This window comes from Mus caroli, chromosome 14 (genome assembly GCF_900094665.2).
Source record: "Mus caroli chromosome 14, CAROLI_EIJ_v1.1, whole genome shotgun sequence".
Lineage (NCBI taxonomy): Eukaryota > Metazoa > Chordata > Mammalia > Rodentia > Muridae > Mus > Mus caroli.
Window position 1 is genome coordinate 2,722,650 of NC_034583.1, and position 27,680 is coordinate 2,750,329.

At 40.2% G+C, this 27,680-nt stretch overlaps 1 protein-coding gene across 8 annotated transcripts in view; it reads right to left on the minus strand.

Annotated features, from left to right (window-relative positions):
* The window catches only part of Fhit (fragile histidine triad diadenosine triphosphatase), a 1,519,265-nt gene that overhangs the window by 10,786 nt on the left and 1,480,799 nt on the right, over nucleotides 1-27,680 (minus strand). For all 8 annotated transcript variants that reach the window (XM_021182255.1, XM_029468749.1, XM_021182256.2 and 5 more), the window contains one exon: nucleotides 11,336-11,434. In XM_021182255.1, the coding sequence (XP_021037914.1) occupies nucleotides 11,336-11,434 (99 nt within the window). The remainder of the gene's footprint in view (nucleotides 1-11,335; nucleotides 11,435-27,680) is intronic.

The window sequence follows — 27,680 nt, forward strand, 5'->3', positions numbered from 1 at the left end:
TCCCCTCCCCTTCCCTTCCCCTCCCCTTCCCTTCCCCTTCCCTTCCCTTTCCTTCCCACCTCATTCTTAGTGCCTGACCACAATAGTGGCTGCTTCATGCATTACCTTCTAATTTTACCATCTCACTGAGTGTCCATAAGCTCTGGAATAGAATGTTGCCTGATCTGGGGACTTGTGTGGTTCTGTTCTTCCATATTATTGTAAGCATTTACTACAGGCTGTCTGCAGAAACTTTGATAACTGTGGTAGGCAAGTCTGGGACTTCATTCTGATCTAAGCTACATTTTGCTCCTGGCTAACAGTGAGCCTCTTCAACATTCCTTGGGGGGTGGGGGTGGGAGTGCTCAAGTTCCTTTTTAAGATCAATTTGTTAACCTTTTCTTGCTGAACTTAAAGAGATTTTTTTTTTGGTGCCTTGTTAGTTAAAGCTTTTCCCTATAGCAAATTATGAAGATAATCTCTAGACTGTCTTCAAATCCTCTATTGTTCTATATTGCACATTCTGAGTTAAAATTTGCCTGGAAACAACCTTTATACACAATGTGAGGCAGGGATTCGCTTTATTAATTTTCTATGTGGATAGCCAATTTTCCTAGAACCATTTGCTGAGAAGATTTTCCTTTCCCCAGAGGCTTGTGGTATCATTTTCTCATAAATCAAGTGTTCAGATATGCCCAAATCTCATTCTGGCTTCTTATATTGTTCTGTCTGCTTAGATTTCTGCCAATATCATCAAGCTTTCTTAAGTCTTGTGACCTTGTTGTAATTAAGCCCTGATATCTTCTAGAACAAGCCCCAAAGTATTTTTAAGCTTGGCTTTTGTTGGTGGTGGTGGCTGTGTGTTTGTTTAGGTTTATACAGCTACATTTCTACAGTGAGCTTAGGGGCAATTTGTCACCTTTCACAAAGACCAAACCATGAAACTTTGGGTTTGCATCTCCCTGAATTTAAAAAGTGTCTGACACTATTGCACATGCCAGCAAGATTTTGCTGAAGGGACCCTGGTATAGCTGTCTCATATGAGGCTATGCCAGTGCCTGGCAAATACAGAAGTGGATGCTCACAGTCATCTATAGGATGAAACACAGGGCCCCCAATGGAGGAGCTAGAGAAAGTACCCAAGGAGCTAAAGGGATCTGCAACCCTATAGGTGGAACAACAATATGAACTAACCAGTACCCCCGAGCTCGTATCTCTACCTGCATATGTAGCAGAAGATGGCCTAGTCAGCCATCATTGGGAAGAGAGGCCCCTTGGTCTTGCAAACTTTATATGCCCCAGTACAGGGGAACACCAGGGCCAAGAAGTGGGAGTGGTTGGTTAGGGAAGCAGGGCCGGGGAGGGTATAGGGAACTTTCGGGATAGCATTTGAAATGTATATAAAGAAAATATCTAATAAAAAAATAAAAAAAATAAAAAGTGTCTGAAAAAATTGAGTTTTAATAAATATTAATCTCTTTGTTTATTTAATTCATCTTTGGTGATTCTTAACATTTTATACTTTTTATCTAGATGATTTTTAGAACATTTTCCTTTCTAACTGTGAATATAGAGAAATTGAAACTGTGTACATTATTTTTATGTTGAAAGATCTTTCTAAGTCTATTGACTAATTCTAATAAATTTCCCATATTGGGAGTTTGTGAGTATATTATTGTATTGCCCACAAATAATGACAGTTTTATTCATCTCTCATTCCTTCTCATTCATTGTGTGCTGGTACCATGAGTACATTTCATAGTACAAATGTCAACAATGATCATTCTTATATCATTGTCAAACCAGGATTGACAACCTTTCACCATTACTTACAAATTCCCTTACAGTTGTACCAATGCTTCAATATTTATGTAGATGACATTTTGATCTACAGTTTAATCCACATCTTCTGAGCTGATCCTCTCATTTTCTCTTTGACTACTCTGAAGGAAGGCATTATTTAATACTATACCACAAAGCAGAATTCATACTGATCACTAATATTGTCCTCCTGATAACTGTATGAACACATAACCCATGTGTGTCTATCTCTCATTTATCTGGAATCACTTAGCCCTTCATCTTTTCCAAGTACCATTAGGATGTACATTTCTTTCCATATTTCTCCTGCTTGGTTTGGTTTCAGGGTAACTCAAAGAATTTTTCTTTCCTTCCCATTCCTGCTCTGGCAGAGTTTAAGGATTATTCTTCATTCTCTCCTGCATGGCAGGTTCAACCAGTAAATTTGTCTGGCCTTACAACGTATTTGCTGGGAAGCAGCTTGAGTTCTCTAATCATTATTAAATTATTCCTATAATCTTTTACATCTCTGGAAGTTGGATCAATCATATTTTTCTAGAAACTTGACTATGTAATCCAAAATCTCAAATGTTCTGCCCTAGTGTTACTGTTTTTAGCAACCGCACTAACTATACAGGGATTTGTCTTTTTATTTTTAACATTGGATTTCCTTGGTGATTTCTCTTTTCAAAGAATTAGGACTTGGTCTTTTTGATCTTTTTATATGATGGTATATGTGTTTGCCATTGTAGTGTTAATCTCTATTATCATCTTTTGTATAACTTCATGGTTCTCTAACTGTTAAGAATGGTTTCTATAATACCTTTCAGCTGTTATTTTATTCAATAAATGCATTAAGTCATAATTAAAAGAAAATTACCCTCTAAATGCTTGCTTATTGTCTACAAGTTTTAACTGTCTTCATTCAGTTCAGAATAGGTTTTTTGTTTTGTTTTGTTTTATTGCTTTTTCTTTGTAATTCCTTTAAGATATCTATTGATGATAAAGTGTCTTAGGTTTGTCAGAAAAAAGATTCCTTCATCCTCATCCATTGTTAGCTTCCTACAAAATTCCTGAGATAACCAACTCATAAAGAGAAAAGTTTCAGTTGGGCTCATAGGTTTAGTCCACAGTCAATCTTGTATTTGGGCTTATTGGTAGAGAGCATGTTAGAGTACAGGCATTCTCCATTGCAGCCAGTGGAAGATAAAGACCCTGATCCTATAGTTCTGTTCAGGAGCATGACCTAAGACATCTTACTATACGCGGGTCCTGTTTTCTATCACCTCCCAAACATGCCAGAATGAGACTAGTCCTTTAACATGTGCCAGGCACTAGGGAACACTGAAGACCTAAATTTTAGCATTCATGGAGAGTTCATGGACTTTGTGGATATGCCAAGTATTTTCTCTTGGATACTTAAATATCATGATTTACATACAGATTTTCATAGGTTTTTGTTTTTGTTGTTATTGCATTTGTCTTTGAAATTACACATTTCTTAAATCTAAAAGATTCCTTATACTTTGCTGCAATTTTATTATCGTACATCTTCATAAGGATTCTCTTTTTTTCCCTACTATGGCTTGGATATATTCTTGAATTTTTGGACTTTACACATGGGATGGGGGGAGACAGAGAGAGAGAGAGAGAGAGATGGATATTTGGGCAGCTTGAAGCCAACCATGCATCTAAGGATAATCTTGGACTTCTGATCTTCTTGCTTTTACCTCCAGACTATTGAGGTTTATCAGTGTGCCACCATACCTGGCTTTTTACTTTGTTAGCATCAAAGCCTTCACTGTGTGTATGCTCAATCAGAACTCTCTAGACTGAGCTACAGCCCTAACCACCCTCCTTCTGAGACAGGATCTCCATATGCTGTCTAAGTGTTTTGAATACCTATGGTCAAATAGTTCTCCTGTCTCAGCATCCTTAGAGCCTAGATTACTTGTATGAACCAGTACAAACAGCCATTCCCCTCCAGTTTGCAAAGTTTCTCAGGCATTATCACCTAAAATATAATTTCCACTAAAATTCTGGATCTTATACTGATTTCTAAATAAATATATATTGGAGTTTTCCATTATACTTCTATTTTTTCTTCTTTGTCTCTCTGTCTCACTATGGTTCAACCCATTACTTTCACATGGTGGTTGCTTTAGTTGACTAACCCTTTTGTTTATGAAATTTTTGGCACTAAATCTACTCATTATGCTATTGTGCTTTGGGTTTTTTTTGTTTTTTGTTTTTGTTTCTTTTTACAATAATTCTACTTAGTACTTTCTTACATCATCTGAGATTTTTGCAGAAGTTTTGGCAAATTTTATTTGAGAAAAATACTTCCACTGCTTAAGAATTTTTAGCTTGAGAGTCATCATTGTGCCTTTCACAAAGAACTTTCACTCCCATTATCTTTCTCTACGTACTTTCATTTTATTAAAAGATTTAATACTTTAGCTCACAAATGAAAATATCATACTGTTGGTTTTAAAGAGGCATCTTGAGTTTCTTAGACATTTCTTAGAATTCTTAGGATTTCTTAGAATGAGAAATGTCTCCTAGAGCTCCAGAATTAGGAGACTTGGTCCCAGTTGATGGCACTGTTTAGGAAGATTATGGATGCAATATATCACTAGGGACTGGCTTTGAGGGCTTATAGCCTTGCTGTACTCCCTGGTGCCTTTTCCTGCCTATTTAGAAGTGAAAATTCTATCAGCATGATTCCTGCCCCTGCCTCCTGTTGCCATGCATTCCATGACACAGTAGATACCATCTCTCTGGAATCATTAATCGAAATAGACCTTTCCTTGCCTATGTTATAGGGTATCACAGCAACAGAATAGCATTACTATACTCAAAACACTTGCCGTGTTTCAAATCCTATAAATTCCAATGATGATCTATATAGACAGAATGCCATTCTGAAGCCATGGGCAGAGGACAATTTTATAAATAAAATACTCAGTTTCCAATACCTACAACTCAAGAACTGAATATACTGAACTATATTTTAGCTTACTGGAGAAGAGTTAAAACCAGAAGGCTCTACTTTTGCTGTTGAGTCTAGCATGGATAATCCAAGTTGAGTGATGTGATAACTTGAGTGATGTTCGTGCTTGTCAAAATAATGCAGCAATTACTATGAAGAGGCGGCTGAGGCATACTGTAGGCATTGGAACAGGTGAGGGCAATGAACATTAGCTATTATTATGTGGCAAGGTCAAGGATTATTAATGTGAATTTTCATTGCCTTCCTTCAGATTAACCTCCCATGTTCTCCAGAAGTCTCTGTCTGTTGCTAGAAAGGAAGGAATCAGGGGAAGACAAAATTCATACACTGGAAGGAGAAGACTGTCAGAGGTGAGAGAAACAAGTAGAGAAAGAAAAACCTAGTGACAGAACAGGTTTATTTAAGGAGGTTTTACAATATAGCCGAGTATGCTGATTAATGTGCAGCCATCCATTTCTGGAGACAGAGATAGAGAGCCTAAAATTCTATTTTTAAAGATTTGGTCTCTCTCTGTCTCTGTCTCTGTCTCTGTCTCTGTCTCTGTCTCTGTCTCTGTCTCTCTGTCTCTCTGTCTCTCTGTCTCTCTCTCTCTCTCTCTCTCTCTCTGTGTGTGTGTATCTGTGTGTATTTTCTCTTTCTCTCTGTGTATCTCTCTGCATCTTTCTTTCTCTGTGTGTGTTTATCTTTCTCTCTTGCTCTTTCTCTTTATCTCTGTGTATCTTTCTCTATCTCTTTCTCTCTCTCTGTATCTTTCTCTTTCTGTCTTTCTCTCTGTCTTTTTCTCTGTCTCTGTCTCTGTCTCTGTCTCTGTCTCTCTCTCTCTCTGTGTGTGTGTGTGTGTGTGTGTGTGTGTGTGTGTGTGTGTGTTTCCTTGGAGACCAGAAGGGGATGCTGGATATCCTAGAGCTAGAGTTATAACTGTGAGCTGCTGGTAAATCAACTCAGGTCCCCCTGGAAAAGCAGCAAGTGTACCTAACCATTGAGTCATTTCTTCAGCCATAGTTATTTTGGGGTCATACTTTCCTGAAAATAATTTCATGTTGGTGGCCCATGAAGTTACAAAATTCACAAGGAGAAAAATTAACCTGTGATATTACCCATTTCTACTATGGGCAGAGATACAGCTTGGTAGAAAAGTCTATCCCTTGCTATCACCCCTATCTAAGAACTTTTAGCCATTAGTGGCCTCAGAAATATTTTTACCTAATCTATTTGGTCTAAGTAGGATCCCAGCAAAATATTAAACCAAACATAAAGCCTATTTTAATATTGGGGTAGACTGTATTATGGACAGTTATAACAAATTAAAAGAGGAACTGCCTTGGCAATCCGAATTAGCCACTTCATGGGGCATTATATTTGACCACTTTCAGATGAGTCTATGTATTATCATCCTCAGGCCCTGGGGGCTTGGTTTATGTTTATCTTTATGTCCTTGCAATTGAAAACATATTCTATAAATGTAACACAAAGGGAGAAGGGGACTGAATTATCCAACAGAAACAAGAACTAAGAAAAAAAGTTAAAATTCTCTTTCCTTGGTTCTTTTAAATCATTGTCTTTTCCTGGCAAAATGAAAGATGAACATTACTCAAATATCTTCAGTCTGAAGGGGGTACCATCTCTAACTGTACCATGCTAAAGCAAAGGTGTGATCATATCAATTAAGGGATGACTGAAAAGGACAGATGGATAGTTTAATTCCTATTAATGGGAGTTCCTCCCCCTAGGGATGCAGACTAAATCCCTCAAGATGAACTTCAAGGCCACCTCTTTCCCCAAAATTTCTTCTATGAATCCCCTGAGTCTTTCTCATTGGTGTCTGTTCATGTGAAAGGCAGACACTCACTATGGGTACCGGGGTAGATTTTAAGAGACATAATTTGTAGACAACCAGGCAGACCTTTTCTACCTTTGCTGCCTGTGTCTATCAGTGATTGTCCAGCAGCTGGAATTATAGTGGCTTAAATTAAAAACAGAAAAACAACAAAACTCTGGTGACAAAATCTCTCTTGATAACTGTAACTACCAATAATGCTGTTTTGGATTGACTCATTTGCTTTAAAATTGCACTGCATTATTATAAGCAAATGAGAGACAACCAACTATCTTTAGCATAATGGCCCACCCCTAAGAGAGTGAGATGAATTATGAAGGATCTCACTGACACAACCCTCTGTGCAAACCAATCTTGCTTTCAATTCCTATCCACGTTGGGAGTTGATATCTGCACATCTTACATCAGAGATCCCTTGGTTCCAGTGGGGAGGAGGCAATGACAGCATCATGTCCCACTGGGACATATCATGTTGAATTAAAATTAGAGAGGCAGCAAATCCAAGTGTTAAATACCTACATGGAGATTCATCACACTTCAGAAAGCAGGCAAGGTTAAGATAGGAGACACAGATCCACTGTCATCTAACGTGATTTAGAAAGACTAAAAGACACACCACAAAGTCCATCCTGGAAATCAGCTGAGTGTACAGGGAGCCAATGCATAAATTCACAGAGACAGAGAGGAGGCACTGACTTCCCGGAACCAAAGTAGCCCAGTCTCATCAGGGTCTGTCAGGTAGGCATCAAGACAGTTAGCACTTTACCCAGCAACCAGTATATTCCTGATTTGACTGGCACAGCAAAGTAGTATTTATTTTTCATGATTTCCCAAGAAATGGCGACCTAGTAGTATTCTGATTGGCAGGGGCATATAGGAGCCTGTGTTTCCCCCTGGACCTTATCTTCTGCACATGCTGGGAGCTGTAGGTCTGGGTCAGCTGACTCTTAGTTTGAATTCTGATTTTCACTGTTCATTTTCCAAAGGTGGGAAAAATACTTAAATCTCTGAAAAATGATTTTCTTTCAATGTTTTTAAATAGATCAAGTAGGCAATTGCAGGGTTTCAGTTTGGTGGTGGAATTTAAGCCGAAGAGAGAGTGGCCTCCTTTTCTATATGACAGAATTGGTAGCTCAGTCTTGGTAGTTTTAGGTGAGCAACTACAGACGGCTGGCATTTCATAAGCACTATATCTCTCTTCTATTTATATTTATACTTCTAATTAGAAACTGTTCTTTTTTACACTGAGGCAAGGCTACCCAGCTTAAGATAAATGTACTGCAATGCACAACATGAATCAAGGAAATAATAAGCCAGCAGTACCCTAGGTGATACAAAGGGGAAGAGAAAATATGAGAAAAGGGAAGGAGTAATGTAGAATGGACCCACCCAATGTAATATTGCTCAGGCACATGGTCAGATGGGAGAGTAACCAGGAAGGAGGGCAGCTTCATGGGAAAAAGCACCCTTAACCTGCAAACTACTTACTGATTTGGCCCATAGGGCCACTTGTGAAATAGGAGCACATTTTGGTTTCTACTACCTTGCACGGGGTGTCAGAGAGACAGGTAAAGGAACTCAGCAGTAGAAGAGAAAGTGTTCTGTTTCTAAGGAAACCAGAAAGGCTGCTAGAAGGGCAGAAGAGGACCTCTTGAGGGCCACCATACGAGCTAGTGATGGAAATGTGAAGTTGCTGGAGTACTAAGCAGTGTAATAGCTAAGAGTGAGCCCATAGGTTCAACTTTCCTGTTGACATTGTAAATGCTGCCTCTCCTAAACCACTGAACACAGAAAAAAAGTAACATGGCTGAGCTTGGATTTTATAGTAGTGGGATATTGTTTTGTTCCTTCTCAGTAACTATCCATGACCGTCATCCCTCCAAGATCCCCATCCCATCTCTGACTATGCCTCTTGGGAATCTCAAGGTTTTGTAGCTACAAAGCAAGTCTTTCTAGTCGTCCTGCCCAAGGCAGATACTGCTGACCATATTCTCAGGAAGGCCTAGTGAAGTGACAGTCATCTTAATTTTACATAAACAAAAGATACTTTCTTAAGTCTAGGTAAATCCAAATGGTACATCATTAGTCTAGATTTTTCTGTATACAAATTCAGTATAAAGATGGAATTTGAAAATGGAAAGGTCGCTCTGACTGCCAGAGCAGGTGAGAGAGCCATCTTGTATCCCAGGTCCCTCAGAGACCAGTCTGCACAGGAGAGCGCAAGCTGCAGAAGCAACATAGCTTCTGGGATAGGCCCCATTTCGGGCCTTCATCTTCAGCCAGGAGGCAGATCTGAATGCCAGACCTCTGTGCACCTTCCCTGCAAGAGGAGAGCTTGCCTGCAGAGAGTACTTTGAGAACTGAGACCCAGGAGAAAGTTGGACTCCCAGGAGTGCCGACAGAGGCTAACAGAATCATAGGAGGAACAAGCTCCAGCCAGAGACAGCTATAACAACTAACGCCAGAGATTACCAGATGGCGAAAGGCAATCATAAAAATCTTACTAACAAAAACCAAGACTGTTCACCGTCATCAGAACCCAGCACTCCCACCTCAGCGAGTCCTGGATACCTCAACACAAGATTCGTATTTAAAATCATATCTCATGATGCTGGTAGAGGATTTTAAGAAGGAAATTAATAACTCACTTAAAGAAATACAGGAGAACACAACTAAACAGGTAGAAGGCCTCAAAGAGGAAGCACAAAAATCCCTTAAAGAATTACAGAAAAACACAGCCAAACAGGTGATGGAATTGAACAAAACCATCCAAGATCTAAAAAGGGAAGTAGAAACAATAAAGAAAACCCAAAGGAGGAGAGGCCCTTGGTCTTGCAAAGGTTATATGCCCAATACAGGGGAATATCAGGGCCAAGATGAGGGAGTGGGTGGGTTGGAGAGCAGGGTCGGGGGGAGGGTATAAGGGACTTTTGGGATAGCATTTGAAATGTAAATGAAGAAAATATGTAATAAAAAAAAAGAAAATGAAAAGGCCAATATCTAATAAACAAAGGGACTAATTTAAGGACTATATGTCTTCAGGGAGGTATATTTAGTTCCTTTGTATTGCGAGGTACAGCAGTCCTCTTGGTAAAATTTGAAGACCAACTATTTAAGGTCCCCCCTCTTCTTATCAGTAACAGGGGCTACTGTATTTTTTCTAGTGTCCGTACCTATATCAGGTTTCCCAACAGGCCATTTATTTAGTCTGAACAAAAGCCCATTAAAGAGAGATGCAAGTTTTAGTTAATGAAAACAATGAATAGGCATGGTGCCCAATGGTTTGTATGACTGCCTAGGACAAATGTCTTTCTGGGAAGAGTTGCCAGTTAAATGAATTCACTTGGAAGATAGGTAAATTCAGGACTTGGTGCAGAAGCAGGTAACAATCATGTAAGAGTCTTGGGTTAGAAGTTAAAATCTTAATGCATATAGATGACCTATTCTGATGTAGACCCTTATAATTCCACAAAGGCCTCTGCAAAATTCTAGACCTTCCTTGCCTCTACTTCAAAACACCCATTGTGTAGGAAGCCAGAAAAACAATTTCAGCCTAATAAATTGAACCTCAAGACGTGGGACCCTCATTTCATCTGGGCATTCCAAAGTGATCCACCAGACTTCTGAAGAGGAACTGAATAGAAAGCAGTGTTTGGTCTATCACAGAGGCTGGTGTTTATTACCAACCCTTCTCTTCAGACAGAATATAAGGTGAACAGAGGGAAAGGTTAAAAATAAAACGCAAGTAATAGCTTCTGCTACACTTCACTGTGTTCCTTCAGGCAAAGGACCTCTGACTCGGTGCATATATTACATAATGAACTGAGCTTTGCAGTACTTGGTGAGCTGAGGGGCAGGAGGACAGAGAGAAAACAGAGACCACCTGTAGGGCAACACAAGGGTACCATAATGGCTGCGACCACCATGGCCTACTGAGGATGCTGAGTATCCTTTGCTTCATGACCAACCTACGATTGGCCTTGGAAAACTGCTTGCTGCACACATCAAAAATTTACATAGAATTTTGTAGGAAAAGAAAATGAAAAAATCTGAAGCATTCAAAAATCACAGAAAGTGATGTCTAAGTGAGTTACAGAAAAAGTGATGAATCGGAGAAAGATTTGACAAAATAGGATATGTCCAACTCTTAAGAGAAAGGAAAGGGAAGCTACTTAGGGAGAGACAGACAGTACAGGAAAAGAGAGTACAGTACAGGAATTCAGTAGAGTTTGTAGAGAGGACAGTAGAGTTGAGAGGGAGAGGAGAGCAGCACAGAGAGGGAGAAGGAGGACGTTTTATCGGGAGAGTTTTATAGAGACAGGTTTAAAAGAGAACAAGCTTGACACAGGAAAAGACAGAATAATCCAGAGAACGAGATGGAGCAGAAGATTAGGAATAAATGCTAGAGTTACTTTGAGACCAAGCCGAGCAATTAAGAGGCCTAGACAAAAGCCAGAATGAATCAGTCAGTTTGGAGAGGAGTTTGAGCCAGAAGAGCTTTGTTGAACCAGCCAGCCAGAGTTCAGAGAGAACTAGAAAGGGTGAGCTTACTCAGCAGCAAGTCTCAGAAGCTAAAAACATTCTAAGCCTAGATAAGATTGTACAGAGGGTAGAAGCTTCGAGGACTAGGCCGAGGTTAGCAGAAAGAGGCAGTAAGACACTACTTACTACAGCAGGAGAATAAAAGGTATTTCTACAATGTTTACCTGAAAGTAGACCCGCAGAGCGTCCGCCTCTGCAGCCATCTCCTCCTCAGATCTCCAAAGGGCTGGTGAGTCCTCTTCTTCTCTGTCATGTTTCTGGAGCTTTGGAAAAAGAAAATGTAATAGGCTTATTAAAGAGTCCATGAGATTGTGTTTTAGTAACATTGGGGGAGAGAGGAAAAGTGAAAATAATTTGCAAATTAGAAGCCTGTAGGTGTATCTTAATTACATTAATTGCCCAATTTCGAAAATAAAGAGTTTCGCATAAGATTTGACATTTCTCTCTTCTCTAATAGAAGAACAAGGCTGGGCTGTTCTGGAGCCGTTGCTGCCTTGTGCTTGCCTGATAAGCCTGTGACAGACTGAGGCTGAGTAAAGTGGGAGGTTGGTGAGGATGGTGTCCCACCATTCACCACAGCCTCCATGCCTCTTTCTGTTTGTCAGGCACTGTTCTGTTATTGATTTCCTTAACTGCAGTTATGCCTTGTCTCCAGCCATCCTTCCTGGACATCCTTCATTCTGGCCTACAGTTTACCTACCATTCATTATCTCTGGTTTTCATTGTATTGTATGAGCTCCAAGGAGTTAGAAACACTGTGACTGGAAGAAACTCAGAAGCTAGACACTCGTTTGCCTAAACTGTGAATGAACTCATTTTTCATTATCAGATTTTTTTTTCTAGTTTCTTTTAAGAAGTGGCAGCATTGTGAATCCAAGTGCACCTGCTAGAATGGAAACTATGAGAAAACAGTACAGAATATTAACAACTTAGCTAATTAAGTTCCTTTTTAGAGCATTCTGTATGTGTGTGTGTGTGTGTCTCTGTGTATAAGCATATATAATACATATCCACACATATTTACACATGGTATGCATATATATATTTACAAGCGTGTCTATGTGTAAGATTTCTGTACCTAGTGAACACATGTCAATTCTATCAGAGAGCAGGTTTTCAGTTGAATTTAATCTCCTATTATATGTCAGTTTTATTATCAAACCTTTCCTTCCTGGGGCTATATGAGTGCAGTAGTAATCTATACATGAGGCTTGTTCACAGGTGCAGTGTAGCGATTTGTATTGTGTAGACTTGAATTGTTGAATAGTGCAGCCAATGGCGGCCAACACTTCTAATGTGGGGTGGGGGCAGTGTCTCTGCTGATCATTATGTCACACATAACCCTTACAGCTTCCCATAGGTACGCAGACACTATCTAACTCCATCTGCCCTGGAGGAAATTAATTTAGTTATCCAGGTAGATAATGTTAGGTGCCAGCATTGTCCCTAACCAGTCCTTAATCTTGGAGAATCTACACAATTCTACAGCTACTGTCTACACTTCAGTACACATATTCTCACTTTGAACATGGATACTTTGAAAATAACCTTGTGAGCTCAGCAAAACTTTCAGACTGAAAGAGTAACATAGGAACATGACAAGCTGATCACTGGGAACCATGGTAAAATGAACAGGGAGAATCACTCCACACACTTGTCCTCTGACCTTCACATGCATGCGTGGATCTACTAACCCCACCTACATACAATATACACAATACTAATAAAAATTTCCAACTAAAATAGCAATATTCATTTTCTTGAAGCCCCAATACCTCATCCTACTTCAGGGATTCCACCTTGGCAGCCTATAGCAGACAGAGAATTTCTCCCATTTGTCTCAGAGCAACTTGGATGTGGAAGACAACACAGTATGGGAACGATACCCTAGCTCGCCAGCAGGGCTATATTTCCACACTGAGCAAGTCTGAGCCTAAATGAGACTCATTAGCATAGAACTAGGCCACAAATATCTTTATGAGGGTCATGGATCTTCCTTTCAGAATTTGGCTGCCAGCACACTGGTTTTCCATTTTGCCACACAGATTTAATTCTTCTTAGTGGAAGAAAAGTACATTAAGAAGTCATTTTCTTGCTCGTACAAGCAGTTATGACACAGTTGCTATGGGCAAGTCAAATGGGATTGCTATTCTACCCGAGAACTAATTTTCATTTTGCTACTACCTTTAGGTCTGTTATAAATCCATCTTCTTAACAGTCTGATGGGGGAGACGAGGAGCTGGAGAACATGGCATTCCCACTGTGGCATTGCCATAGGAAGACACAGAAATCAAGCTTAAAGCAGACTTGTCAACACAGACCATACTGGCTGATGCCAAATAATTTAGAACATTAATGCTTCCTGGTTTATTAGGCACCCTCTGTTGGTATCATATGCCTTACAGATGGCAGCGCTTAGACGTTATTTACAGGAACTAGGGAACCAATAGCACAAACTAAACATGTTTGGGAAGTTCTGTTGGACATGACTATTATTAATAAAACTTTTGAAGACTCTGGTTGAAAGCTTGTGGTTTTCTGAAAAACAGCTAAACCCTGCATTACCAGTGGTCTTGCTAGAAGACACACCTTAAAAGATACACCAAGGATTCTGACTCAATGTTTAGAGAATTTGAAAAGAAAAACAAACTGAACTTTTAAAGGAAAGAGGGCAATGTATATAGATAAGGGCTCTTATATGAACAGAAGCATGGCTGGTAACTTGTATCCATGGTGACAGCAGCTTTTCGTAGGGTACCAAAATCTAGAGTTGTTTAAGTCTTAGATACAAAATTCATATATTTGCATATAACCTTTGCATATAATCTGACGTACGTTCTCTCTTGCAAATTATCTACAAATCCCAATACTGCACAAATGATGTGAAAATAGTCATTCTGCTTGTGGTGAGTAGAGATGCCATTTGTTTTCTGCTAATTTTGATCAGTGGTTGCTTGAATCCACAGATAACAACCAAGGACCTGTATCGCATCTGTCCTTTGTAAATCCCATTGGAGAGTGCTTTACTTTTGTTTACTGTAAGTTAAAGGGGCATCTGGAAGGCAAGATTTGTCTAAGTACCTTGATGATGCTAACTAGTGCAGGAAGTTGCAGTCTCTATAGGAACTAGGAAGCTTGGGACAGCCTGGGAGGAAAAGACTTGTTCATTACAAGAGCCATGATGGAGACTAAAAAAAATATAAACCTGCAGAAGTTTGTGAAAAGTATCTGAGGCAATCTAAGAATGTGGTCACAGAAATCTGTTGCCACACTAATAAATAGGAACTCCATGATCTTAAGCAATAGATTACCCAAAAGGCAGATTTGCCTTGTGTGAGCCATAGTAGGGAAGTTTCATTTGTAGATGAATTTCCAGATTAGGCTGCAAGAAGGGAAAGTCAATGCCTAATTAACTATCGTACCCAATATCCTATCTGTCCTTTCAGTGCCAGGAACCAGTGTTCTCTCCTGTAGTCAAAGGCACCCACCCAGGGAAGACAGGCACTAAATGGTTGCTTTCTAGTACTATAGGATTACCAAATGGACAGAGCTGGGTGGAGGTTACCTAGATTTCACAGAGAAATGGTCTTATGGTAGCCAGGCATACGTTTAATCCCTGAACTTAGTATGTGGGGTGGGGGGGGGGGACCAGAAAAGTTATAGGAAAGAGGATATTATTTAAGGAGTATCTAACAAGGGTTCCCCAGGAATGGCCCCTATAGACTCAGGTGTCTGAATGCTTGGCTATAGGGAGTGACACTATTAGAAGGTGTGGCCTTATTGGAGGAAATGTGTCATTGTAGGGGCAGGCTTGGAGTTTTCCTATGCCCAAGCTACACCCAGTATGGAACACAGTCTCTTTCTGCTGCCTGCTGATTCAGATCTAGAACTCTTGGCTCCTCCAGCACTATGTCTGCCTGCATGCTGCCATGCTTTCTGCAATGAGGATAATGGACTGAGCCTTGGAAACTGTAAACCAGTCCCAATTAAATGCCATTTATAAGAGTTGCCATGGTCACACTCTCATTTTGCAGCAATAAAGCCCTAAGACTATGGTTTAACAGTCTATGTTAATAGTCTAAGTCTATGGTTTAACAGTTTCAAAAACAAATTCCTCTACTTCTGTTACCCTTTTTGTAAAAGGAAAGCTTGTAAAGACTTGTCAACAGTGCCTGGCACAGAAAGGACTTGTTACTGTTGGCTGTTGCCACTGTTGTTTATTATCAGTGTTAGGCTAGACACACTGTCCTCACAAGTGACCACTGACCACCTAAGTTGCTAAGTTGCTTAGTAAGTTGCTTCCAAGAATAAGATACCTCCTTTGATGGCTCCTTAGTGGCATCCATGTTGTGGCCTTATTGACCTCACCAAGTACACAAAGTTATAGTCAGAGCTAAAGGCCCTGTTCATTAATTCTAATGGCATATGTCTAAAACAGAACCTAGATCCTTCGGTTCTATAACTGTTCACAGTAATCTCTAACTTCTTAGTTGTTACAAGGTGGAAGTAGGGTATTAACAGTAAGCAAATCAGCATCCAAGAATGAAAATACATGGAAAGGTCAAAGGCAGTCCAAACTCTCATTAGAGCACAGTTGCCATGCTTGGTACATTCATTATTAGTAAGACATTTATTTAATTGTTTGATGTAGCAACATTTCACGAATCATCTAGGGCCATATTTATACTAAAATGTGTGTATGTGTGTGTATGTGTGTACAGGCATATGTGTATCCTTTTTTTATACACATGGGAAAGCCTGGTGGTCAATGCCAGATATCTTCTGTTATCACTGTATTGTCTAATAGTATCTCACTGGATTTGAAGCTCGCTGATTCAACTAAACTGGCTCACTAGACGAGATGCTGGAATCTGAGAGTACAGAGGCACATCTTTTGCCCTGGGTGTTGGGGACCAAGTTCAATCTACATGCTTATATGTCAGACACTTTACTCACAGTCATTTTTCCAGTCCTATGTGTTTTTAATGTCCAAAATCAAAATTTAAAAGGGCTTCCATATTTGATCTGGTAACTTACCTTAGAAAGTTGCCATAGGAAGACTATGAGCTGCAGCTAATAATCTGGTTGTCCCTGAATTAGCTGTGGACCAATGTGGGGGCAGGTTGATCAAACATATCAAATTCAAGAATAGCATGATGTACCTTTATTGCCACTACTATTACTGTAATGTGTCTTATACAAATCATGAGCACCATTGTAATTCTATAGTGCACTGGTCACAAGATGTACACTTCTTCATATTTCAACATCTCTGAGACCAAAATGTAATCTGTTGTCAAGAGTGTTGCAGTTTGCTTGTCAGGGTTTTTATTCCTTAGCGGTACATGGCATAGCAGCACTTCTGACTGCACTGGGATTTGATATACTGGAGTGCTCCATCTCTATCTTAAGTCCCAGAAGCTAAACGTGACTCAGCTTGCTGTGACAGTGCTCACATCAAGGCTCTTTTCTTTCTGATGCCATAAAAGTTGAAATTCCTCACAGATGCTTCATTATTTGATGGAAGGTCTGTAGCAAAGTGACAAAGTTTGCAAACACTTGAACCAAAGTCTTTATTCCTGTTCAACACACCAAAATATGTGATGGTTCCTCCAAGGGAGTTCTGTTTCTATAAAACTTTTGGAAAGAGATTTTTTTAAAAATGTATCTGTAGTCATCTCACTTGATCTGCTTGAAATGATTTTCGGGGCAGGAAGTGTTAAAAGGATTTCTGCTAGAAGTGCTGATCTGTGTGGATTCTGACATGCTCCCCCCTGCACATCGAGTGTGTTATCACAAGGATATGGGGACGTGATTAATTCCCCCATGGGATGCTCAAGCTGTCTTGGCTATTGATGCTTCTCTAGTTCTGTGATGGAATACAGTAGGAGAAATGATTCCCAGTCATTTGAATGTTTTGTAGAATGTGGGACTAACCTGGAATAAATGGCAAGCTGCCTTCAAAAGGGAGAAAAACAATTCAATGTGTTCCTTAAAGAGCAAGTATCTGAGTAGAAACCTGGCCATGCTTATAAAAGGATATATTTTATTATTATCAGTTTTATAGAGCAACATACAGACGAAAGAGCTTAAATAAACATTTCTATGGGTGAATGTTTCTGTTTTTGTAAGTTAAGGTCAATAAATTATTGAAAGGAAAAGAATTAAATAGAAAAGTTAAGTTAATCTTTCATTTTAAAAGATGATTCTCTTGGTGTTGATCTCAACTACTTTATCAGGCACACATTTATTCTAGGCTCTGTACTCAGTTTTATGAGTGATATCTTGATATTTAAGCTGAAAATCCTTGCCTTCTGGAGTCTCATTCAATAAGGCAGGCAGATTCATGCATGCATCATGGAATAAGAGTCAGAATGATAGATATGGACTGGAAGCCCCAACCAAATGTTCTTGGAAAAGGAGGTTAGTTCTCTAGATTGAAGATCAGAGTTTTGTTGCAGGAAGTATTAAAAAAGTCATCTTTCCATCTCTCCTGCCCTGCCCGTCCATGTTCCCACTCTAGTGGCGGACCAAAACACTATGTCCTCATGGGGTTCTGCTTGGTGTGTTCTCACGCTGAGCTACTCTCTCCCAGTTTGAGAGTTTATCTCGCTTTCATGAAATGCCCCCCACACCTCACAATTAGCCATTTTAACACCTAGTTACCCAGTATAAACAGGACTCTTAAAGCTTAATTATCCAATCAGATTTATATAACAATAAGATCACAATTTACAAGATGCCAATACAATAATTTCAGACCCAATTGATAAAGATAAAGCTTTAACCCAATTATTCTAACCTTGTGAAAAGCTTAGCTACTTGTGGCTGTTTAAGACCATGTGGGATCAGGATCATTTTCTTGCTTGTCTGCCTCCATGTTGGCTTCTCTCCTTCTCCTCTCCTGCGACCTCTCTATCTCTCTCTGTCCCCCAAACTCCTAGCTCCACCTCCTTTTTCCTGTACAATCACAGGCCTGCCACTACCCTAATGTGGTTGGACAGAGAAAATCCTGCAATAGAGTTTGTATTTAAACATCACAGATTTGGAGTGGGTTTAATACCTTGTATGAGAAAGGGTTTCTCTGAGCAACGGAAATGCTGTCTGTAAGCGTGTGCTCTCTGAGCCAGGTCTCCTATATCATGTGTCATCATCAGCTAACCACAGCAGCTTTCTTATGTGGCATGGGCAGCTTCTAACCAGGACCTGACTATCCCAAGAGTTTAAAGGTAGGACACACACGTCAGAGGTCCAGAGGATGGTCCCCAGCCCTATACATGCATACTACAAATACCTTTGAATCTGTGGGCTAGGGGGTGTGCTCAGTGCTTAAAAGCACATTTTGCTCTTGCAGAGGACCTGGGTTCAATTCCCAGCAGTCACATGGTGGTTCTCAACCATTTGTAACATCATCTGTAGGAGATTTGAACCCTCTTCTGTCCTCTGTGTGTGTAGGACACATGGTTCACAGACATATATGCAGGCAAAATCTTCATACAAATAAAGTAATAAAATAATTTTTTTAAATAAGCATTATCTAACTTTGAATTCTAGTCTTCTTAGTTATGTTTTAGGCTCTAGTAACTGACTGAGGAAAAAGTCGTAATGAGTGTCAATATGTTCCCAACATAGCACAAACATGACTTCTGGAACAGTGGGAGAAGCCATCCAGAATGTCATCGTATCTGCCACAAGATTGTTTTGTTTAGATCATTTTCTATTATGGCAAATTATTGAGGCCTCTGTGCAGGGCACTTACTGAAGTTGAAAACAGGAGTTAATTCGAAAAATATCAAAACGTAGATATGCTTAGTGTGGGTTTTAGTTTGTGTGCAGAGTTAGTAGATCCTATAGAGTTACAAGCAGGGAGGTGAAAAGACAGAGTAACTTTCCCTAAGGAATGACTGGAAGATGAGTTAGAGGGGATAAGTTGTGGTAGCTGGCATATGAGAACAATGAGAGATGGGATAGGGGCATGTGGAGCTTGGGTTCCTTATAACTTAACACGGTCATGAGCCATAAGCTTAGCCTTTCCTTATAGATAGCTTTTCTGTCCTGGCACTTGTCCATAAAGTACAAGCATCCTGGTTCCCCTACAGAAACTGCCCTGAACCCGTGTGAACATCTTTCTCTTCCTGCCTAAAGCTGTTCTGCCTGTATCCAGTCAAACAATGGCCAAAGTCTTCAAGAAACCATGTCCCATCTTCCCCTCATACTAAGATGCACTGTACTATCCACAATGGCTTCCTTATGTCTTGCTTACCCCCATCACCTCTGCCTTCTCTTAGCACTTTGCCTGGTGAACAAGGAATAGTCTTTCTGAGTGCTGAGCAAACTTGCCAATATTTGCACTGTCTTTGTGGCTTGACAAATGACCTTTTGTGTCTTGCTTTGCTTTGTGACAGGATCTTACTATGTAGTCCTAGTTCATCCTCCTGCCTTGGACTCCTCCACAAATGGGTTACGGGTGAAACCACCAAGCCCTGCTCAGTCCTTGCCCTACCCCGGGGTTGTTGCTTGTTGCTTCTCTTTCCTTTGAACCCTTGAACTCCTCAAATATTTCTTCAATAAAACAATGCATTCCCTGATACCTTTCTACTTAGATGATGAATCCCATAGAACTTTTGTGATCTCTACTCACTAGGGACATGCCAAAGCCAGTTATTTGTCAGGTTATAGAGAAATTCAGGATGTCATCAGAGCACCCATCATTTTATTAGTTGCCAAAGATTTACTTTAACCATAACATGCTTGAAATAATTTCCATGTGTAAGTATTGCCTACAGAGCCAGAATGCTGAATCAGCTCCTTTATTAATTAGTGTCATCCCTCTTCTCAGAAGTATAGAGTGTTGATGTTTAAGGATTTGTAACCTCCAAAGTTTTTATCAATGAGAAAAACCACAGCATTGGAAAATAATTATGCCAAACCACTGTACTATATAACAGAGTCCAATTGCTTATCCAATTATATATTAAAGTATCACATTGTTGAACCAATTACCAAAGCAGCATATGAGATGCTGTGAGCTCTGGACTAGATATTTCTCAGCTAACTGTGAACACTATGACAATACAGAATGTAGCCATAAAACCTGTGCAAACAAGAGTGGGTCTTTCAGGTTACTCACATGCCATCAGAAAACTGCCTTAAACAACTTACATTAGATTGTGCAGTTACCCCTAAGAACTGTGTTAGAGGGAGTCAAATAAACATCAAAAATGTCTCCTGGTCCTGAGCAGAACTGGTTTCAACTAAAACATCAGAGGCACATGTCAGGAGAATAATCTCCATAGCTATGCTGAGATGTATATATGACAAAATCCCAAGGGCCCTGCCGTGATGCTTGCATAATTTCTTACAGCATATCAGGGCTGAAAGTCCAGAGCTTCGCTGTGAGGGTTGAGAATCATCAGCATACACAGGATGAAGTATGGCTTGCCCTATTTTTAGGATCCCCTCACTGTTAAATTCTTCCACTCAGAGCCTTATGTTTGTAGGACCATGACTGACTCATATAAGAAATAAGCAGGTTGTTCCCATCATAGTGAGAGCCTGCCTACTAGAGTTTGGTCAAAAGATCAATTTCTTCCATTAACAGGTCTTTGCTCTTCAAATAATTATAGGCCACTGACAAGTTTCACTTTAGTAAAAATCTTCTACTCTCACTTCTACACTTATGGCAGAAATGGATTAGCCACAGTAATGTCCCTCTTTGTATCCTTGCCACCTCACCAGTCAGATAGCAGCAGCCTTTCCAGAAGCCACCCACCCAACATGTCACCAATCTGCTGTTTCCTTCCCAGCATACTACCCAACTTCACCATTCCCATTTTCCTGATGAACCTCAAGTCAGCTAGGAACATAATTTGTTTAGCCCTTGCCATGGCTACTTTGGAATGGTGTTGCTGCTGTTTGATTGTTTGTTCATTTTAAAGTTTGCTGGCTCCCACTAGACCACTGATCCCTTGCTAATCTCTCTAGAATTTTGATTTGGTCAACACTTTTGTACACATGGGCTGCACAAGCAGCATGGAAAACACAAGCACAGTTGCAGAAAGAGAGACTCAAGCTGGACCCAAAGTCCAGCTGGAGCCCCCCTCATCTGAGGGGCAAATTGCAACACAGGGCAGCTCCCGGGAAGTAATCATGGACTGTTGATGGATGTCTCACCCCAGGCTCCTTTGCGGCTGAGCTCTACTGGCTTTCCAGAAGGTGGGAAATTTGTGAACTGACAGGGACTAGAGATTTCTACCAGTTTGATTTCCTCAGACTTCCTGCTTCTAAAAACATGCTCACTGAGAAATGAAATGAAACTCCTTCTAAAAGCGGTATCTGCCATGGCACAACTCCGGAGAAGGAAGCGTTTATTCAAAAAGCAATTTCTTTGGCCAGTTTTGTTCTCTAAGCCTTTTCCCCCTGTGTTTCAGATATTGGTGTTTGAGCAAGAGTGTGTTCTCCTTTAATCCTGGAGTGATGTCAACCTTCAGTACTTAGCACAGGGGGTGGAAGAGGCAGAGGGCCAATTTCTGCCTCCTTTTGAATCTCCTGAACACTTTGTTTCATATTTGCTCAGCCACATATGGATTAGTTTTCAAAGGCACCTCACAGGGTCTTTGGAAGCATGCTCCCTAGGCAAGATAACTTGCTCCTAAGAGGGTGGAATGTCTGCCCTACAGGAAGCTAAGCCAACACACAGCCAAGAAAGGCAGGCAAGCTCACAACAAATAATTCGTGTAGACACAGCCTCAGATGTTTTCTGAATCCAATCTTCTAAGCAGCATCAACTGTGTTCTCGAGATAAAACACATTTGGAAAAGCGGGCCCAGATGGGGCTTCGCTCACTCCTGTTCCTATGCATTTGATGCTCGTTCTTTGCTGAATCCACTCCATTATTCGACAAATATTATTATGCTGGTTCATAGTATTTTACAATCCAATAATAAGCAGTTTAGACAGCACTTAGCACCAATGAGAGGCTGTAGGCAGACAACTAACAAGTACGACCATCCCTTATTCTCTCATGAAGAGTTCAGAACATGTTTCACCCCAATATGATATGAAAATCTGTACTTTAGAGATGATGTGGGTTTTGTGAATGACTTTTATATACTCTTATGTATACTTTCAACCATTCCTTGGTTACTTCAAATACTTAATGCACTATGAATACCAGAGTAATATTTGATTTATAGTACTCTTTCCGCAATAATAAGAAGAAGGGGGAAAGCCTATACCTTAGTTCATGATCCTCAAGCGTGTCACTTCCATGAAAAAGAACAAGGGAGAATGACATTGGGCAAGTGTGGTCTTCAAAAGGTGCTTTGGGGACAGGGACCACAAAGCTGAGAGAGAAGACAAATCACCAAGTGCAGAGCCTGTGAGGAAGGAGAGAGGTGCCGTACTGACTGCTTACTAGGCAAATGGCCAGTGAATGGAGCACAGAGAAAAGGTCCTAAACAGAAGGCAAAGGGCAAGCATGAGAGCCACAAGTGGCAGAGAGAACAGGGACTGAACAGTTTATCTTAGTCAGCCCCCTCCCATGTCTGCAGAAGACAGAGTCAGGCAGTAGCAGTAATCCCAGATCCAGGGAGCTGAAGGTGGAGAAGACAGACGAGAGCAGTTGTACCCAGTGTCACCTCCAGTCATGGGCAGTGCCACTGCTTGGATACACTTTACTTTCTGGACCTTCCTTCCTCCTGCTAATGCACACAGAAGTAGATGATCAGAGAGCAGTCTGCACAAGGGATGCCTCCTCAAAGCCAGAAGAACACATGGGGCTTGGCAAACATCCTACTGAATGCCTGTTGCATGTTCCTCAAAGCTACAAGAACCACACTAGCAGCAACCAGCCTGAGGCTGGCACTAGGACCCATGACTTGAGAGTTGAAAAAAATGACTAACATAAAACCTCTCTTTTCACAATGCAGCTGGACTGGGCATTAGTCTTCCTTCTATAAGAATGGGGTTCTACCCCATAGGACAAAGCCACACCCTCTGAAACTGTTCCTCACCCACTGAAAGTCACTGCCTCTGATGCCTACAAATCTATTAATTTCTCACTTGAGCTGTCCCAGAGCCCTTCAAAGGACCTGGCCTGTGTGAGTGAGTTGTATAAACACTAGGAGCCAGCCTTTCCCAAATGCCTTTCTATTTCCTTTAAAACCCTTCTTTAATGAAGACATAAAGCCCCAACTGCGGCCGGAACCCTGAGCTGACCATGCATGACAGCAGATCTTTCTCACCAAGGATTTAAGTGCATTTCTCCCCTTTTAGCCAGAATATTTGAAAGAAACCAAGCTTTCCTTGCTATTGGTTCAACTGTTCATTTTATATCCCCTATAACTGTTCACAACCCAGAACCAACATATGCCACAGAGATATAAGGCAACTGAAACTCTCCCCACAGCTCCTTCTCTCCCTTTCTCTGTCTGTCTCTGTCAGTCTCTCTGACTCTTTCTCTGTCTCTCTGTCTCTCTCCCTCTCTCTGTCTCTTACACATACACATACACACACACACACACACACACACACACACACACACACACACACACATATACACACACACAATTTTACCACTGTGAAATTTTAAAATGCAGTAGCAGGGTTGTGACAATTTTGAAACATCACTCTAGAAAAACAAACAAACAAACAAACCCTCACCTCTCTCAGCTTCCTACTGTGAATCCCATGCCTCCAATTTTATTACTGAGAATTCTCAAGAGACATGGAGAGGGTCTTGCCTGAGAGATATAGGTAGAGATATAGATGAGCATATATGTCTTTATTAGAAAAAATGCATTTTTTGTTATTCCTGGTCCAGCTGAAAATATTATTGTTGGGAATTGGTGAGTGAAAAATTCATCAAAAGCTTACAGGATACTTAATCTTTTAATTAATCTCACCTTTATTCTACTCAAAGTTTAAACGAGTTTTAAAAGGACAAAAGGTAAAAATGCTTTGAAATAAATTCTTATAATTTCTACTTAAAGGGCCAGACATAAATATGTGAGAAATGCTTGTTCCTAAAATCAGAGTTTGACATTGCAATTAACTTAAGGCATTCTGAACCAAATAATTGCAGCATTTGAGTCCTCTCTGCCACATTGCTTTTGAGGGTGCTGCTGACGACATCCTGTGAAGCTTGCATGACGGGTGTTGAGGATGGCAATGTGCTCTGTCACTCTTCAGTTGTGTTAGGACTGCACTCTGTAACATGCATGCAGGTTAGGAATGGTTCACTGGAGCAGAAGAATAAAGACTCACATATCAGGAGACTAGGCTATTATAAAGCAAGAAAAACTAATAGTCAATAGTGACACAACGCCCATATCCAAACCTTCCCCTTCTCAACTCTTGGTCCTAAGTGTTATGGCATTAGTGTCACCTATACACATACTAAGTTAATATAAAAATATCATCTTCAGCTGTTGGTGAATTTAAGTTATACCTACACTTGTCCATACTGTAGGAGGATATGAACCCATATGGTCACTCTGACATTAATGGTAAAAGTATACATGTGAGAAACCTCTTCATAAATTACTTTAAAACTACTGTTCAATATTAACATCAGATAGCCTATAATCCACCAATACCACAACCAGGAATATACCTAATAGAAATTACTACATACATTTAAGACATGTATGAAAATATTCAATATCTAATTAAAATAACATGGGCAAGCCAGCCACATGGCTCATCAGGTAAAGATACCTGCTTCTAAGGTTAATGATAGAAATTCAATCCCCACAACTCATATGGTGGAAGGAGAGAATCAACTCCCATGTGTCCTCTGACATCCATGTGCCTGTACATACATACACAGAGAAACATCTATATTAATAAAAATAAGTTTAAAAGTGTTTAACTAGGGGCATGCAAAGCATTGATTCCCATTATCAGAGATAAAGAGTGTGATATATCCAAATATATAGAATATCAATATAAAGTATTATAAAGTTAGCAAACCAAATATCTGATAATGACATATAACCTATACAGACAAATCTTAACATATCATTTAGGAAATATTAATAGTTCTTCAAAGAAAAGATACAACATGATCCTCATTTTGTATGAAGTTAAAAACAAATATGCCTGAAACTATATTAAAAACATAAAAGGAATACAGAGCTGTGCTCATGAGAGGCAGGGTGGAGGATAACACAATGTTTGAGGGGAAACAAAGATTAGAACTTTGGAATTATAGTTTGCTTAGATGTAGGACATCTACAAATATATTTTTCTTTTAGGCAGTGGGATTACAGGTACCCACTAGTCATTAAAAATTTAGTAACTACAGAACAGACTCTGAAGGGAACCAAAAGGGAGCGTTCATGGACCCCAGGAGAGAGTGTGAGGCTTCAGGACAAAAATCTGCTCCCATTGCAAGAACCTCCATGGGATGTAGTACACATTCTCTGTCGTTGGGACAACTCTGCAGGTCAGTCTTGCCTTAGACACCTGGAATCCATAGTCCCTTTTCTAAATGTTCCATGGCTTCTATTTTGAATAGAACACTCCACACANGGTGCTGTCCTTAATAAAAACTTCTCTATCATAAAAGTTTTATGTCTGTGAGATATTCACCACCATGCTCTCTGTTCTACAATTTTGCTTTAGGTCCTATTTCTGAAGCAGAGGACCCCTAGTCTAGATGTTAATAACACGCTGCAATCACAAAATAATTTCATGCACTCTACACATTTTATAACCTTTGAGTCCACTTGTTTACGTTGATTTCTAAACTAAGACTGTATTCTGAGGGTTCTGTAAATCTGCTTCTGTTTTTGCTTCCTTTCACAGGGAAGAGGAACAGTATTCTGATTGCTATTTGCATAGAAAGCAGGCACAGGATATTGAAAGAGCAATTCATTGCCAAGCTATTTTGACATTGGCAATAACGGATTCCAGTTCATTGACATTAGACAGAAGCCTAGTAGCCAAAGTATTAGTCCAAATCTTCAAGTACTCCTAATTGGATATCAGATTGTGACTAACCTGATGCCAAAATCAAATATTCTCAGGTTGGGCAAACTGATTTTTGGCATTCCAGAGGCAAAAAAGCCCAGTGATTAACTGTCCTTTCACTTGGCAAATGGTTAGTTTGGCCTTTGAGTGCACAGACAACCCATCTACTTACAAAAGAAGTTAAATGCAGGACTGGGTCTTTCAGCCAAAAGGCAGCAAAATCACCAGCAGTAAATGGTGCTTTATGGAAAATGGCCTGCTGTTCCAGCTGAGGGAGAAGTGTCCTTGGTCTGGTTCTGGGTCCTTTCTGCTCTAGAGGAGTGAACATCAAAGGGTTGTCACTCGATCCAGAATAATGATGGCATGACTATGTTGTTCCTTTTTGATTGCAATTAATAGAGCACCTGCTTTATACCTGTTACTGTGCTGGGTGCCAGATACACTGTGCTGCTACAAAAAAGATGGTTTGGGGTTTCTCTTACTGTCATAAAACACCATGACCAAAGCAATGTGGAGAGGAAAGGGCTTATGTGGCATTCAGATAACTGTCCATCATCAGGAGAAACACAGGCAGGACAGGAACCTGGTGACAGGAATTGTAATGGCTTTCCCCCATGATTCACCCAGTTTGCTTTTGTGCCATCCAAAACCATGTGCTCCAGGGTGACATCACCCACACCACACCAGGCCAAGCATTCCCACATCAGTCATTAATCAAGAAAACAGAGTTGACTACAGGTTAGTTTACTGGAAACATTTTCTCAACTAAGGTTCACCTTTCTCACATGAGCCTGGCTTGTGTCAAGCCTCCAGCCTCCAGTTTGAACTAACTGCCCCATGGTGCTTAAATCTTCCTTTTCAGATGATAAAGTTAGAGAGATATAACCTTATACTATGCGTTTGAACTATGGTACGCTGCTTCTATATTCTGTTGATTTTTTTTAACAACACCTAACATTTTCTAAGCATTCATAATAGAGTGAAATATCACTAGTGAAGCACTTTTAAATGAATTAGTTGCCTAAATAAAGCATGTATGCATCTGTATAAGGGTCTGCACACATGTGTGCAGCTATATGTACAGAGACTATAAGTGTGTCAGATGCTCTCCTTTGCTGTGTCACCTTTTCCTTGGGCATGCAAGCAAGTGTCCATTTACTGCACAAGGTAACTAACAAGCAGACCAAAGTTCAATTACACCAGAGTGCAACTTGGTAAGACCAGTGGCTTTATTGAGTTTGTTAACAGAGATCACATGAAAGGTCACAGGTGTGTGGATAACACTGGAAAAGCTGTAGCATCCCAATCTTACCCTATCATGGTTGGAAACCTCATGGAAGTTACACCACTGGGTCCCACTTTTAATTAACCCTTTCCTTTTTGTTTACTTGGGCACCAGCAAAGATAGCTTGCAGCGAGAGAAAGAGTGGAAGAGCAGCATCTGGAATCTCAGAAAAGATCTCCCTCCTTCATCTACCAAGAAGGGTCAATAGCTCCAATACTGTTACAATAGGCATTGCTACCATTCTGTTG